The following is a 14,745-nucleotide window of genomic DNA, read 5'->3' as shown; positions in this document are numbered from 1 at the left end:
TCAAGGGTTCGGCACCGTCTCCCTTGAACACACTGAGAAGCACACAGGGCTAAAAAACATGCATGTGGCCCTCACATCCACACAGAACCGAGTGGAACATTAACATTAAGGCTTAGCCACCGTGTTCCGGTGGGTTCAGGGTTGGATCTGCTTGCTTTGGAAACAGATGTGATCTGTGAGTCACCGATGTGAGTAAGCTGCCTGCTTTTGCCATTTCCACACCAGGAGAACTTGCATGACATGCACATACAGAAACACACATATTTGCATGGCAACACAAACCCACGCTGATAAAGCCAAGCAAAGGCTCTTGACAAGCAGAGGATTGTTTTGACACAAAGAACAAGGCTGTTCACTAGAAATTCAAATCACACATCAGGTATCTCTCCACACACACACATATCTGCAGACACAGATACACAGGCATGCACACAGAGAAATGGGAGCGCACACACACACAATGCTACCATGCCCTCTAGCTCCGCCCCGTCGTATATTGATTATTTGTCCAACTGGCACGTTATCAGTGATGGTGGTTGAATATTAGCTGAATATGCAAATTCTGTTCTTTATCAAGAGGTGCTCACTCCCTCACCTAATGTTCAATCACTAAATGAGTGCCTGCTCCACAATACCCTGCTTGACCCATTTCTATTTCCAACATTTATAAATGTACTGCGTTCCACTACATGTCAATCAGAAGTGTCCAAAACATGTCCTTTATCGAAAATTTCATTGAAATTGCAACCACATTTTCTGCTTCTTAACGTCATTTCTTTAAAAGATGGATTGTGTTTTAATCGTCCTGTTGAATTCCACTGGCGACCTTCTGAGGACCCCACGTCTTTGACGGAGATCAATGGTATGTTTTTGATGATGTAGGTCAAAGTTAACCACGTTATTGAGAGATAGTGCAATCTTGACGGCAGATCTGAGCTTTTACTTCTGCTCCTATTTGCAGTAAGTTGCTGGGAATGTCCCGTAAGATGGACTTTGGTTTGTTGTACTAAGAAGACAATAGACCACATCAAAGGGTTGGATGTGAGGGGCAGGGACAGCAGGAGTGTTTGTCTGTGAAATGACTTTGTTTTACGGCCCCCCAACACCTGTCGACATTTGGAGCCATGGGCCATAATCAAAACTTGGGACACCAAGAAGTGTAAAAGCATGCTGACATTCAGTGAAGCCTCCAGAGGTATATTTAAGTACACAACTCATGTCCATCTTTTATTATACCATGACACCGATTTCAAATATACATAATGAGTACCATCCTCTCCAGTTCAGTGTATGATACAGTTAGTTATCATTTCTCGTAGAGCATATTGAAAAAGAACAACGAAAATAGAACCAAATACCCACTTTAGAAAAAAAAAAAAAAAAAAGTACAATTATCTGAGACACTGCAACACAGAGACAAGATGCAACGGACAGAGGGCATAATTATGAGCAGTGTTCTCTTCGACTTCACATTGCCAAAACGGATAAACAAAAAAGAAATCCATCAACAGTAGTGATAGTGTTTATCATGTGTAAGACTCTGAATTAAAACAAATTATATATAGACAATATCAAAGAACAAAATAGAAAATAGGAAAGTGAAGTGCAAATTTCTTTGGAAGTTGTAATAGTTTTTTTTCTTTTTCATTAAGACATAAATAAGTTATAAAATACAAGCTGTCAAAACAAAAACCAGTGACAGACTTTAAAGAAACAAAGGCAAGACTTTTTTTTTTTTTTCATAGCTTCAAGTATGCAATACTTCTGAGAGCCGTACAGACACACTGTACAAGGCATTATTAACAGAGCCGCTTTGTCGTCTTTTAGTAATTATTCTATCATAAATGCATGTTAATGCATCTATCGTACAACTCTCTGCTCCAAGATGGGGTTTGAAATTCTACATGAAATCCAGCAGGCCGTGCTCAGAGTTTTGTTTCCTAGTGACGAGTGAAGCTCTTCCGACACAAGAAGTACTGCACTGAAATCAAATTAAATCCTGTGATACTATGAAGTCCAGAAACGCCCGAGAAACAAGTCCTTTGTCACCACTTTGGGTGCATCTCAACACTGCTCTCAGTGTCTTCCTCTCTCTCTCCCCTCTTTCTGAAATGACAATGTTGACAACATCCATAAAAGCAAATCCCTCGTCATCGACAGTGCTTTTGTCATGACTGAGGATTAAGGAGAGGAGAATGAGCAGAGGGGGGAAACCTTCACCTTAAAAGAGCATGGAGTCCTGCTGCACTGGAGATTTGAAATCAACAGAACTTACAGCAAACCTTCATATCTTGAAACTGAATAAACTCTACACATGGGTTTTGTTCTACTTTAAGCTGAACCGATGCTTTTTCCCAGTAGAATGAAATGCTCCCAAAAGACAGCAGGGGGATTGTCAGTTAGTTGCAGTTGTCGATCAGTCGTCGATCACTTCTTTCTCTGGAAGACGTTGGCCAGCATGGCGCCAGAGGTGGTTAGCTGACCCATCTTGCTGAGGAACTTGGTCTTGGCATCTTCACCCACCAAACTGGAGGCGATGGACATGGAGCTATGGGGGGGGGGGAGAGAGAAAGGGCGTACAGGTTGAATTTGGCCATGATGAAGCAACAAAGTTAGCTCTGCTTTTATTAACATATATTGTTGACAAGCTTGGACAAGACGGAGCCAACCCTGAGGCCGTCACAATAAGGACTGAACAACCTTTACTTTTAAACGTGAAATGCTGTTTGCAATACAGCCCCTCCTGATTTTTATAGTCTAACGGCTCCATAAGTTCCCCTTTTGAGTTATCTGGGATTCAGACTGATACATGTGAGCAGTTACAACACTCTGCCCTGCTGTTGAGCAATGCAGCAGCTTGGCAAACACCATAACACCAACACCAAACTAAAGTAAATGGATTTAGGGAGTCCGTTGACTGGTGAACACCATCTCATAACTTCCAGATGAAACTTCCCTGCAAACTGTTTACTGTTGTCACTTTACTTGTTCTACATACATTATTTATAGGAAATTAAAGGAATTTCATATACCTTTTGGAAGAAATGTGCATAAGCATGTGAAATATTTCACCAAAACTATGCGACGCCTCTTCAAAAAGTATTTTCAACAGAATGCTCACTGAGCTGTGACAGCCACAAAGTATCAGCAATTCCATACCAGGAAGTAAATGGGGAGCGGGACAAGTTTAAAACTACTTAAAAGACACAAGCTGAAAAAAGCAAGAATCCAAATGATCAACTGTGGCATTAGAAGTCGAAGAAAGACTTGTAAGAGCAAAATGAAAGAGGAACAAAAATCTCTCGGCACAGACATAAGAGATTTTAACCTCAGAGGGTTTTGTGGGAACACACCCAAAACTGTGCATGTGTGCACATAGACGAGCAGACAAGTACATGATTCTTTCATCCATATATGCACACTGCTCTTCTTAATGAGCCCCGAACACATGTTAACAACATGGGGTGAAACAGCATTTAAAAAGACACCCACAGTTTGGCCAGTTTCCCGGCTCTCTTAGCTTTACCCAAACAACTCCTTGTACTTTTCTGCTCTCCCTCTCTCTCTCTCTCTCTCTCTCTCTCTCTGTGTGAAGATACCCACATAATGAGTGTGGTTCAACACTCTTAAATGTTCTCCTCTCCGCTGGGGAATAAACCAGCAATACAGGCCCCGCTCCAACACTATTAAGTGACCCCTCCCCTCACAGTAGGACTACTTCTTCCCCCTTCAAATTCCTTTTAATTACCACTTTATAGCCATAACTTGTTGCTGTCGCTGCCTCTCATGCAATAAAATCAAATGTTTTGCAGATAATTTCCGAAGAAGTGATAGTGTGAATGGGACTGTTTGTTGGTTCTCACCCTTGTGCGTCAGCCATTCCTCTGTTTTCCACCTTGATTTCACACTCTTTGATCATGGAACTCAGAATAACCTGTGGAGGATACGACAGAGACGGATGAAATGTTACCTTTACAAGGAGGTCTTTGTCATAAAACAAGACTGAATGATTTCATCAAAGACGTATTTTTGCAATGCCATCTTGCAAACAGCATGCTTTTAACCACTGGAGTGGTACAAGGCAGGTGGTGTATAGTCTAATTATGTTCCAACATCACTGAATAAAAAGTTTCTAAAGTTCCACTTTAGAAAATAATTCCTGTCTTGGAATTTTGGTATGCAGACCTGACAGACGGAGCGGATGTGTACAGAGGGGAAAAAAATAAAAAATCAGCTGATCATTAGTCACCTTGGGAAAATGCTCACATGAAATGGTACGCTTGAGATTCTGAGACACAAATAAAAATGGCAGACGTGTGTGTGTCTGAGAAAGAGGTGAAGAGTCAGACTGTCTGTCTTCACCAATATTATGCGAGATCTTCTGAGAAAAACACACAGAAAGAAGGCGAATCTCTGGTCCATCAGTGGGTGAGTATGCGAGACGAGATTTGAAATACATGTGTGCATTGTGAGAGTAAGAGTCAGTGTCTGAATATGTGTATGACACCCCCCCCCCCTGGGAGCGCCTCCTGACCTCGTGCTCAGGAGAGAGCTGCTCCATGTCAGCGCGGAGACACCTGAGGCCGGGCAGGAAGTGGTTGACCATCACCTCCTCAGAAATGACTGCACAGGAAGTTAAGGACTGGAACCTTGCAGCACCGTGAATGAGTGCATTACTATTCATACAGCAGGAATCACATTGCTAACTTTTCACTCTCTGGGCTCCCATGCATGTTTCAGAAATGTGGGTGTTCACTTTAAAATTGAGTAATCTGGGAATGAAAGAATAAAAGAAAAAAAAAAAAAAAAAAAAAAAAAAAAAAAAAAAAAAAAAAAAGGACAGCAAAACGTGAAGCTTATCGATCCAGACTTTCTTGTTTTTCTCACTACATGTACAGAGATTTAAAAAGGTAGTGTTTTCAAAGCCAAGAAGTTACAAATACTATTTGGATAGTGCTTCCAGGCATTACCAGATGTATGGAGTTTACTTAGGATTATTCAAAATGTCAAGAGAATAAAAAGCACTTTTTAAAAATGTTTTCCTTTGACTGTACAAATATATGCATTGCTATACCACATTATGCTGACACAAACCTAAGATTTAAGCACAATACTACTTTGTCCAGGATTGTATGCGTTACGCCACCTGTCATTGCCAGTGTAGCTATATGGCACACAGAGTGAACACATTTATATTTTTAGAGATGGGAATGTACAATTTCAGAGCTGTCACACTGATTACACGAGAAAGAAGTGCAGTGGGAGGTAAAGCCTCTGAGGTTTAGGGCTATACCTTGTGGACACTACTGCACTGCACAATAACAGCCTGACAAAGATCCACAGGAATGAACCTCAGACCAGCTGCACTCTGTGTGTGTGTGTGTATAGGGTGTGGTTGACAGAAGAGTAGAGTAGAGAGAAGGAAAAAAAAGTGTGAAAGGGGGAAATAGTAAGAGAGGAAACAATCCCAGAAGAGAAAGGAGACAGAGACAGAGCAGAGGTAAAGTAACCGTGAGTCCTATCCTGGGAACTGTTACCAACAATTGGAGTTGATGCGCAGCCCTTCCCTCATCTCACGTTCTTTCTCCCTCTCTCATCCTTTCCTTTGCTTAACCAACCCTGTAATTACTCCAGCCCCGAAATGGAGGCAGCTTATTTTCCCTTTCTCCTCCTGCCAAATTACAGGCAGGCTCTGCCAACACACACACACTGAACCGCACAGCTGATACTTACCACACAGTTAGGCCGGCACAGTTAGGCCAGCACATCCAGGAGCACATCTAACCAGTGCAGCTAGCATTTCTAACGGCCTTCCCACTGACTCACTGTTACGATAGCTAACCCTGAACACAAGCCAACCTTGACAGACTTCTCATAAATCGTTGGGAAAGCGTGAACTGAATGGCACATTTTTCCCTTTAAATTTCACAAGATATCCGGCGGTTACGCTTTTAAGTACAGCATGTAGCTGTCATTAGGAGTATAAATGCAAGTAAATCCAAGCTATGGCCCAGCTTACGCAGACCATCTAGTATGACCTCTGGAAGGATACAGCAGCAGGAGAGGGCGCTGTACGCCTCAAACAGCTGGGTGGCAACGTCGATCCTCTTGCTCTCCACCGTCTGGCTGTTGTTAGCCAGCGCCAGCTTGTGAAGATGTGGCAACACGACTAGAGACATTTACAGACTTAAAGTTAGTGCACATGAAAAGCAGAAGCATCGACATAGCCATTGTTTGCTTTCGGGATTTCTATACATTTGTGTCTTTGACATACACTCATCTCTAAAGCGTGGCTCTGCATTAGGTCCAACTCTTCCGAATGTCCTGATGATCTCCATGTGCAACGAGTGCTGATCTTGGTACTGAGGGTCTTCCAGGAATGATGCCAGCTGCATTTTTACACGCTCCAGCAGCTACACACATGCACAGAAACTATGTTTAAACATGTTTTATAAATATTATTATTCAATTAAATTCATAGTCAGCACATTAGAAAGTGTGCAGTTAGTTTCCTACCTCTTTTTGTGTGACGGTCTCCATGATGGTACCAAAGGCAGGTATAGTAGATATCCTCACAGAGCTAAAAGCAGCAGGAGAGCAAGACAAGGGTTTGACCGTTCATAGTCACGGGTATCACTATTTTAGGTATCCTCTAATTCCTCAATGTGCTTTTTAGCGGGAATCAAATCTTAAGTGCAAATAGTTTGCATCATAAAAAAGAAATGTTGGAATCATCAGCTCATTGGGTTTTAACCACAACGTAGATGGCCTCAGGTCATGTCATTTGTAGGGAGGCACTATTCAGGTTCCCTTTGGCTATTTTGTGATTTTCCAAATAATGCTACTAACCGAGTCAAATATACTGGAATTATGTTTCTCTGCACATTTGTTAGTACAATGGCCCATCAAGTGCCCAGTTTGCATTTATTCTTAAACCACAAAGAAGAGTGATTACTTTGGTTTACACGTGTTTTAGGTTTATCCAACTATAATGATTACATAGTAATGACCACTAGTAGCCACAGTGATGACTGAGGTGGTTGCTCACAGAGCAGATTGGCAGTTTAACAGCTAAAAGCTGTAAATCTAGTAGGTTTACATCTGACTGGGCAGTTTCAACGATGATCTATTAAGATCAGTTATTTTCTTTAAATATGTTTAAAAACCTTCCTAGTATTGATTTCCTCTGTAACATGAAACTTGCTAAACGTTGCTTGTAATAATTCACCCCCATCTACATTGAACACTAGATTAGATCGATCAGGAACATATTCATCACATCATTCTTGTGCTAGCTGCTAAAATATAAAAACAATCCCAAAGATAAAGGGGTCACAGCATTCAATTCCCAGCGCAGTCATGAAAAATATGAAACAACATAATAATAATATATTAATATCGGAAAATACTCAATGATTACAATGGACTGTGATAAGCGAGATTAATGGGGTGCTGTTAGGGTGATGTTAGATAATCATACCACTGTCAGCGGGAGCTGGAAAGAGATACACTTGAGCCGTGTTGGACTCGGAGGATTATGGGAAAGATTTTATGGCAAAAATGTTACGATTGCAAAATAAATATATGTTACATCTACAAGTTGGGTCAAGAGTGCACCCACTAGCATGTGAATTTCAATACAGAGAATAATGAGAGGAGAAGGGCTGCATTCCAACAGTGTTGCCACTAATTTCATCATCTTGTCGAATCACAAACATGTAAGCCGGATGCACACTGGCAGCTTGTAAGAGAGCTAATCTTTGAATAACTGTCCAGGCATGGCATGTTTATACAGCAATGAAAAGGACACATTTGTGCTACAAGATTGAACTGAGGGAGCTTTAAGTACTCATCCAACTTTAAATATTTAGCCAATCATTGTGGCTCCAGCTCTCAGTGGATCCCTGAAGACGGGATACAGGAAGAGAGACAATTTACTTCAGGCTCTAACATCCTCTTTCACTGAGTGTTTGTAGTGGTTATAGAATCCCTGGTGTACTTAAGCTACTGAAGGGTTTTGTCATCCCATGGTCACAAGAAGGGCTTTATTTTAGTGCCCATTCAAGCTCAGCGAGACACATTTCTAGCAGGACACTGCTTCACACTGTCAGGATGCAGCCCACAAAATCAGAAAGTTTACAGAGAGGTTTTCTTGTGTCGATTGACTCACAATTCAGGCCCACTGCACAGAGTTATAAGGGCCGGAGCCGCACGGCGATCTACTAATGCTTCACTCATGCCTCGGAGAACCAACTGCAAACCCACCACACAGCATGATGAGAGAGAGGGAGAGGCAGGGTGGGAGGAGACAGAGACAGGGGGGAGGGAGGGAAAGATAGAGGGTGGGAGGAAGGATGTAAAGACAGAAGGGGATGATATTGAAGATAGAGAGAGAGAGAGGAAAATAGAGGGACAGGATAAAACTGCGAAAGACGGGGCGTAGATAACCAACCAATAGCTGGCATATCGGTCAGGAGGAGGGGCCCTGCTTAAACGGAGTAGGGTGGGGAGGAAGATGGGGGGGGGGGGGGGGGGGGGGGGGGGGGGGGGGGGGTTACAGATGAGCATGCTGGAACTGTGCTATTGCCACATGCAGACAATGTGCACTCACACATCTAGACTGGTTAGTGTTGCAGACTGATGACGTGATGAGAGCTGGCGTGGGTTAGTGTTGCAGATTGATGATGCGCACATGCAGAGTGTTAGTGTAAACAGAACCACCCCATGGCCCAGCCTTAACCAACACAGGAGAGACTCCACACAACGACCGACAACTATGCCATTGAAAAGGAGTATTCATTGTAAAATTTATATCAAATATGACATCAAAAGTGTCTGGAGAAATTGTTTATGTGCTGGATTTGCTCCTGGCAGGTACAGACTTGTTTCGGTGTGATAGTTCTCAGGCGGCAAAGAGAAGGGGGGAGAGACGCGGCGCAGTTTATTGTTGTTGTTGTTGCACTTACATTTCAGGGTCGGAGGACAGTGTGATGAGAGCCGGCACCACTCTCTGAGCTACCAGTGTCTCATTCACCCCCTTCACCAGCAGCTGATCGGGTTGGACAGAACCAGCCGTGATGTCACAGAGGTGGGCGGGGCATTGGGACAAGAGCGAGCAACACCGCCAATAGATAGAGAGGAAAAAAAAAGAAAAAAAAAAAAAAAAAAAAAAAAGAAGCAAAACAGAAACGGGAAGGGAAAAAGAAACACAAAAAGATAGGAAGAAAGTGATATACAATGAAAAGAACCATAGCTGCAAGGCACGGAACGGCACTGCATATATCAAGCAAGTGTGTGTACACACACACACACACACACACGCGCGCACACACACACACACACACACACACACACACTCACACACACACACACACACGTGCACACGCATGTATGCAGAAGGAATGGCAAAGCCAACATAATTAAACTGCACAAATACTTTTACAGTATGGCGAACATAAAGCTGTGGGCTCTTTCCACAGACTCCAGGTCAGATTATCATTCAATTCAGTTCAAATTGATAAAACAGTTGAAAGTAAACAAATCTGATCTGGGATCTGTGGCAGAGGTCCAAATATCAACCCACAGTTTCGGCAATGGTGGACAGCTAGTCACTATGGAATGGTGACAGTGGGGTGTGTTGGGAAAGGGCAAGTACCTCACAAAACAGGGGCGGGGGGACGGGACGGGACGGGGGTGGGGGGGGGACATGAATACAGCCTACCACTCCTCCTCCCCCAAGTTTAGATCAACATAGGCCTGGATCTACTGCTATACCTAGATCCTCATTTTAACCTACAGTGTGCACAGATCTCAAAGGACCGGGAGAGGTGATTTGTTATGGTTGTTTGGGCCACGACTTTTGCCTTGGGAACATTGCCAGGGTCAAAAATAGGGAAACAGTCGTCTTCCTTAAAACATAGAAGTATTATATTTCAATAAGACATGAAACAGGGAAGAAGTAAAAAAAATATTTATGAGAAAACATTTCTGATTAAATGATTCTTTCCAACAACATTAAAAAGGAACAGACCTTGAACTCTTTCGACTCTAATTTCAGGTTGCTGACTCTAGCCGTTCTCTGACATGCAGCAGATATTTTTGTAGTCCGTAGTGAGACCAGTGCACAGTGACAGGCCTGTTAACTCTAGGAGGGTCTAGGTATACAGATGGAACCAGGGTGCATCTAAGCCACAGAAGTCTTTATTCACACTCATAAGGCAGAGTAGCTAGATATTAAATGCATGTTAAACAGCAGCAATAGCAAGCGGAGCTAGCACATGTACAGCAAATAGGTAAGCATATATATAGTATCTATAAAGCAAGACTGCAAAATGTGTTTAGTACTGCAATTTTAGCATAATAATACAGTATTATGATTTAATTTAACTTGTATATTATAATAGAAAAAAAAAACAAGCTTTAACAGGATAATTACAGATAAGCAACAAACTAATCTGAATGACCATTTTAACCATAACTGTGCAGCCATGTTTTAATCTACTGGTATAAGCTCGGTAGTAGAGTTATCATTTGTTCATATGTCTTGCTAAAAATGATTTATGTGAACAATATCTGATCAAAAATCCAAACATCTGTGATTATGTGCGTGCGTGTTCTACCTCAAACATCCGTGCTGCAGTACACCGGACCAGTGCAGAGGTATGGACTACCCCATACCACAGAACAGTGAGCAGCAATTCATGGTACACTGGGTTGGCACTGGAAAGAGAGCATAAGATAAATACTGGGCAATATTGTGGCATGAAGGAACCACTGGCTGGGACAGCCTGCTCTGGGTGGTCAACCAACTGTGAGAAATACACACACACACACACACGTAAAGTCATATATGTATACAGACAGCTTTGCACATGGTATAGTAAATCTGCCGATGTGATGTAATTTTCATTACCTGGAACATTGTGAAACTTTGTGAAGATTTGAAGAGCAGTTGCAGTACTCTAGCAGGTTACTATTTTAACCAGCATTGTTTGAAATCATCTGTGATAGTTTTCATGAAATCAGTTTTATTTTTGACAAAGATAAACATATCAGCCACTAGAATTAACCAGCTTTTACGAGGGTCAGCATTGTTTTTTTTGCGATAATATCATAAACATATGTGTGTAGTATTATTATATTATAAAGGGGACCTTACAATAAAATTGTTCTTTTTCATTTAAGTTTTTTCCAAATGAGCAGAAACAATGGTCCACACTTGGATACTGTAGAATGATAGTCCACTTTTGCTAATGTAGGGATTGATTTGTGTGCGTGTGTGTGCGTGTGTGTGCGTGTGTGTGCGTGTGTGTGCGCGTGTGTGCGCGTGTGTGCGCGTGTGTGCGCGTGTGTGCGCGTGTGTGCGCGTGTCTCACCCCAGCTCTACAAAGGAGGCCTTCAGGCTGTCGAGAGGTGCATGGGACAGAGACAGGGTTGTCATAACATCCTCCAGGAAACCCACTAACAACTTGCGATCCTCGTCCTTTACAGAAATTATAGAATGTTTATCAGTTACATCAGGTAGGCAACACAAATATTAACGTCTACATTTTAATATGTACATGCGTGCAAAGTTCTACAGATCAGTAAGAGTATTTTAGGACAGCGAAGATCTTTTGACACTTTCAACATAAGTTGAAACGGGCTATTCTGAACTTGTCTCGTTGAAGTGTTGAAAGGTAAACCAAAATAGAGAATGTGTTGTTCACAGTGTTTTGCAAGTGCTGCATCATTTTGTGAACCTAAAATCTAAACAAAAAATGCAAAAAATTCTCCACATGTCAACTGACTATAGGAGAAGATCATTGACTTATTGACTGTGGACTGATTTAAACACCACAAGGTACTGTATGACTCTTACAATAAATCAACTTCAAGTCAGCTGCGGTCTGCTATTTGCCTACCTGGTTATAACAGGTCAGCACTCCAGTGGCATAGATGGGGACTGTGGCTTTGGTGAGAATATCGTTCCCGGGTGAAGTATCTGACAAGAGGAATAACACCAGAATGAAAAAGGAAGAAGATCCCAGAGATGGACATTTCTGGACAGAGATGTACACGATTGTGGATCAAGTTTGACACTCACACTTTACTCATTCTCTATTACAGCTATTCATCATCTGTTTTTGCCCAATTAAACAGAGAAATAAAAAATACACCAACGCACATTTCATTATGACAGGACATGATGAGGTCAGGTACAGTCTATTACATTGTGCTAGGCATTTGGTAAACTGACTGTCTATGTAACAATGTGTCGACAGCATGCATTACATTGTTTTGGTTTTCAAAAAAAACTACTGAAAAGAACAGTTGCAAAGGAAGGTCACAATGACCTAAACACAGACTGGGACCCAGTACAAAACACATTTCATAAATGGCCACAATACCAAAGCTAAATCACTTGGCAGCCAACTGAGACCAAGCACCTCTTATATCTACAGAAACATGTCCGGAATCAAAAAAAAAGAAAGAAAAGAAAGAGGGCAACACCCATAACTGACTCCAAATAGCTTGTTTACATCAACAGTGTCGACGCCTGAACTCCACCTTCCAGCATTCTCTTGAGGGAGCTGAGAAAATCTTACAACAAAGAAACATCTGTGTGTGTGTTTAATCTGCACTCACCAACATTCTCTTCAGATAGTCGGAGGATCTCTTGGAACTGTGGTTTCACCTGAAGAGGAGGAATGAGGAAACAAAATGTCATCACTACATTCATAAATATAATCACATTTACTTGTAAGCACTATTTTACAGTAGTAGAGTTCTCATCAGAGAAAGACCCACCGGTTACAACCACTGGACTTACAGTGACTCATAGTGAACCCCTGATAAATACCATGTTCACTATCTGCTCTTCAATACAGTCACCACAGCTGTGTTTTCAATCAGATGCTCATTAGCACATTCATTATTCCCTAGAAGACTGACACAGGTTACTGTGTCGTAAACAAATATTTGAGATACCTCACGTGAATGCTAGGACACTGGATTTTTTTCAAGACACACTAAAGCATACGGACTACTCAAACTTTATAAAACAGTGCTGTGGTAGCAGTCTTTTGTGCAGTCAGGAGAATGTTTAATTTTGACGAGTCACGTGGTTTTACCTTAGTGTTGGTAAAAATCTTGCCGAAGGTGCGACAGAGCCTCCAGAAGAAGCGAGAGAACTCGTGCACGCAGGTTGATGACGCCACATTGATCCGACCGACGATCTCTATGAGCTGCGGAAGGCTGGAGACAGCAGACAAATGGAAATCAGGGTGATGACCGTTTGTGTATGCTTTGGTGATACCATGTGCAAAGCTGTCTGTATACATATATGACTTTACGTGTGTGTGTGTGTGTGTGTGTGTATTTCTCACAGTTGGTTGACCACCCAGAGCAGGCTGTCCCAGCCAGTGGTTCCTTCATGCTCTAGCTGGTAGTCGTAGAGTAGCAGCAGGGCACTCAGCATCTCTCTGCTGCCGATGATGGTTGCCACGTCCTGGAGGGGAGAAGCTGGCCTTGGGAAGCGGGTGACTACAAGACCAAAGGCACAGGAACAGAATGTAAATGAACTGCTTGAAGAATTACTACTTCTACATCTGACCTGTGTGTGTGTGTGTGTGTGTGTGTAGTTTTCCTACCCTCTATTGCAGCTATATCTCCGTTGAGTTTGGCTCTGCTGGTGAAGGGTGCGTTCTGCAGCACCACAGCAAACAGAGGCGGGATGAGAGACTGCAGGGCCGACAGGAACACATGTAGCTTGTGTTCATCCAGACCATGTTCTCCTTGCTAGAGAAAGAGGGAGGTATAGAAGAGAAAAGAAAAAGTGCTGAAGTGCAATTTATTGTTTGTGTGGTGCAGATATCTGTAGCTTGGAAATGAGGTGTCTGCACAGATACATGTATTGTACCATCAACACAACTTTAATGCTATTGTAGATTTTGTTTTCCTCTAGTTTACTGCACATTACATGTCTTGAACAAACCGTGTTGTGTGAATCATTTGTATGTCTTTGCCTCAACATGAGGGGGTGAGAAAGGCTCTCAGGTTTTAAGCCCATCCATGAAGTTACATGCACACAGGCACTTACCATAAGTAGTTTCTCTATACGTGCCAACAGCGAAGGGAAGAGGGCAGTTTGCAGGGTGCCCAGCTCTGTGGTCCAGGCAGCAAAGGCAGGAATGAAGACCTGGTGGACTGCACTGACCACCCGCTCTGATGGGTCCCCAAGTGAGAGCAGCATCAGCTCAAAACCCTGGAAGACACCCACATTGATGTGCATAAGGATTTACCCCACAAACAGACCCCTAAGGCTGTTTCACTATTTTACTTGTATTTACATTATTGTTAGAACACGTTTTATCAGAAAAAGAAAGTAGAACACTTTGTATTAGGTTCTGACATGCTTTCCTCTCTCAACACGCCTACCTGGGAGTACTTGTCGGCATCATCTATGTAACCCATGATGATACCCAGACTCTTGACCACAGCCTCTCTGACCATGTCAGCCTTATCCTCAGCGAGCATCTGCTGCAACATGGACAACACCAAGGAGCTACGGATCTCCTTCTGCAGAGACAGAAAGCAAGAGACAGAGATTTCATTTATATTGTATCCACCTATATATACACACACACGTGTATATACACACACACACACACGTGTATATACACACACACACGTACACGTGTATATACACACACACGCGTATATACACACACACACGTGTACACGTGTATATACACACACACACGT

The 14,745-nt window shown here is 42.4% G+C and overlaps 1 protein-coding gene across 7 annotated transcripts in view; it reads right to left on the bottom strand.

The window, feature by feature from the left end:
* Window positions 1-1,196: 1,196 nt before the first annotated feature.
* The window catches only part of relch (RAB11 binding and LisH domain, coiled-coil and HEAT repeat containing), a 30,603-nt gene continuing 17,054 nt past the window's right edge, over window positions 1,197-14,745 (bottom strand). For 5 of the 7 annotated variants that reach the window (XM_031849953.1, XM_031849956.1, XM_031849955.1 and 2 more), the window contains 16 exons: window positions 14,419-14,559; window positions 14,081-14,245; window positions 13,632-13,779; window positions 13,368-13,524; window positions 13,113-13,236; window positions 12,628-12,676; window positions 11,904-11,983; window positions 11,376-11,482; window positions 10,620-10,719; window positions 8,967-9,049; window positions 6,517-6,580; window positions 6,275-6,413; window positions 6,053-6,169; window positions 4,535-4,623; window positions 3,864-3,934; window positions 1,197-2,548 (listed from right to left, as the gene is read on the bottom strand). In XM_031849953.1, coding sequence (XP_031705813.1) covers window positions 2,428-2,548; window positions 3,864-3,934; window positions 4,535-4,623; window positions 6,053-6,169; window positions 6,275-6,413; window positions 6,517-6,580; window positions 8,967-9,049; window positions 10,620-10,719; window positions 11,376-11,482; window positions 11,904-11,983; window positions 12,628-12,676; window positions 13,113-13,236; window positions 13,368-13,524; window positions 13,632-13,779; window positions 14,081-14,245; window positions 14,419-14,559 — 1,755 coding nt within the window. In that variant the 3' untranslated portion in view covers window positions 1,197-2,427. Of the gene's footprint in view, window positions 2,549-3,863; window positions 3,935-4,534; window positions 4,624-6,052; window positions 6,170-6,274; window positions 6,414-6,516; window positions 6,581-8,170; window positions 8,254-8,966; window positions 9,050-10,619; window positions 10,720-11,375; window positions 11,483-11,903; window positions 11,984-12,627; window positions 12,677-13,112; window positions 13,237-13,367; window positions 13,525-13,631; window positions 13,780-14,080; window positions 14,246-14,418; window positions 14,560-14,745 lie in introns of all 7 variants that reach the window. The other 2 variants (XM_031849954.1, XM_031849958.1) reach the window with 1 other exon arrangement.

Source organism: Anarrhichthys ocellatus, unplaced genomic scaffold (genome assembly GCF_004355925.1).
Source record: "Anarrhichthys ocellatus isolate YVR2014 unplaced genomic scaffold, GSC_Weel_1.0 scaffold10, whole genome shotgun sequence".
NCBI lineage: Eukaryota > Metazoa > Chordata > Actinopteri > Perciformes > Anarhichadidae > Anarrhichthys > Anarrhichthys ocellatus.
Note: the sequence above shows the minus strand (reverse complement) of the source record. Positions and strands in the feature narration are given on the sequence as shown.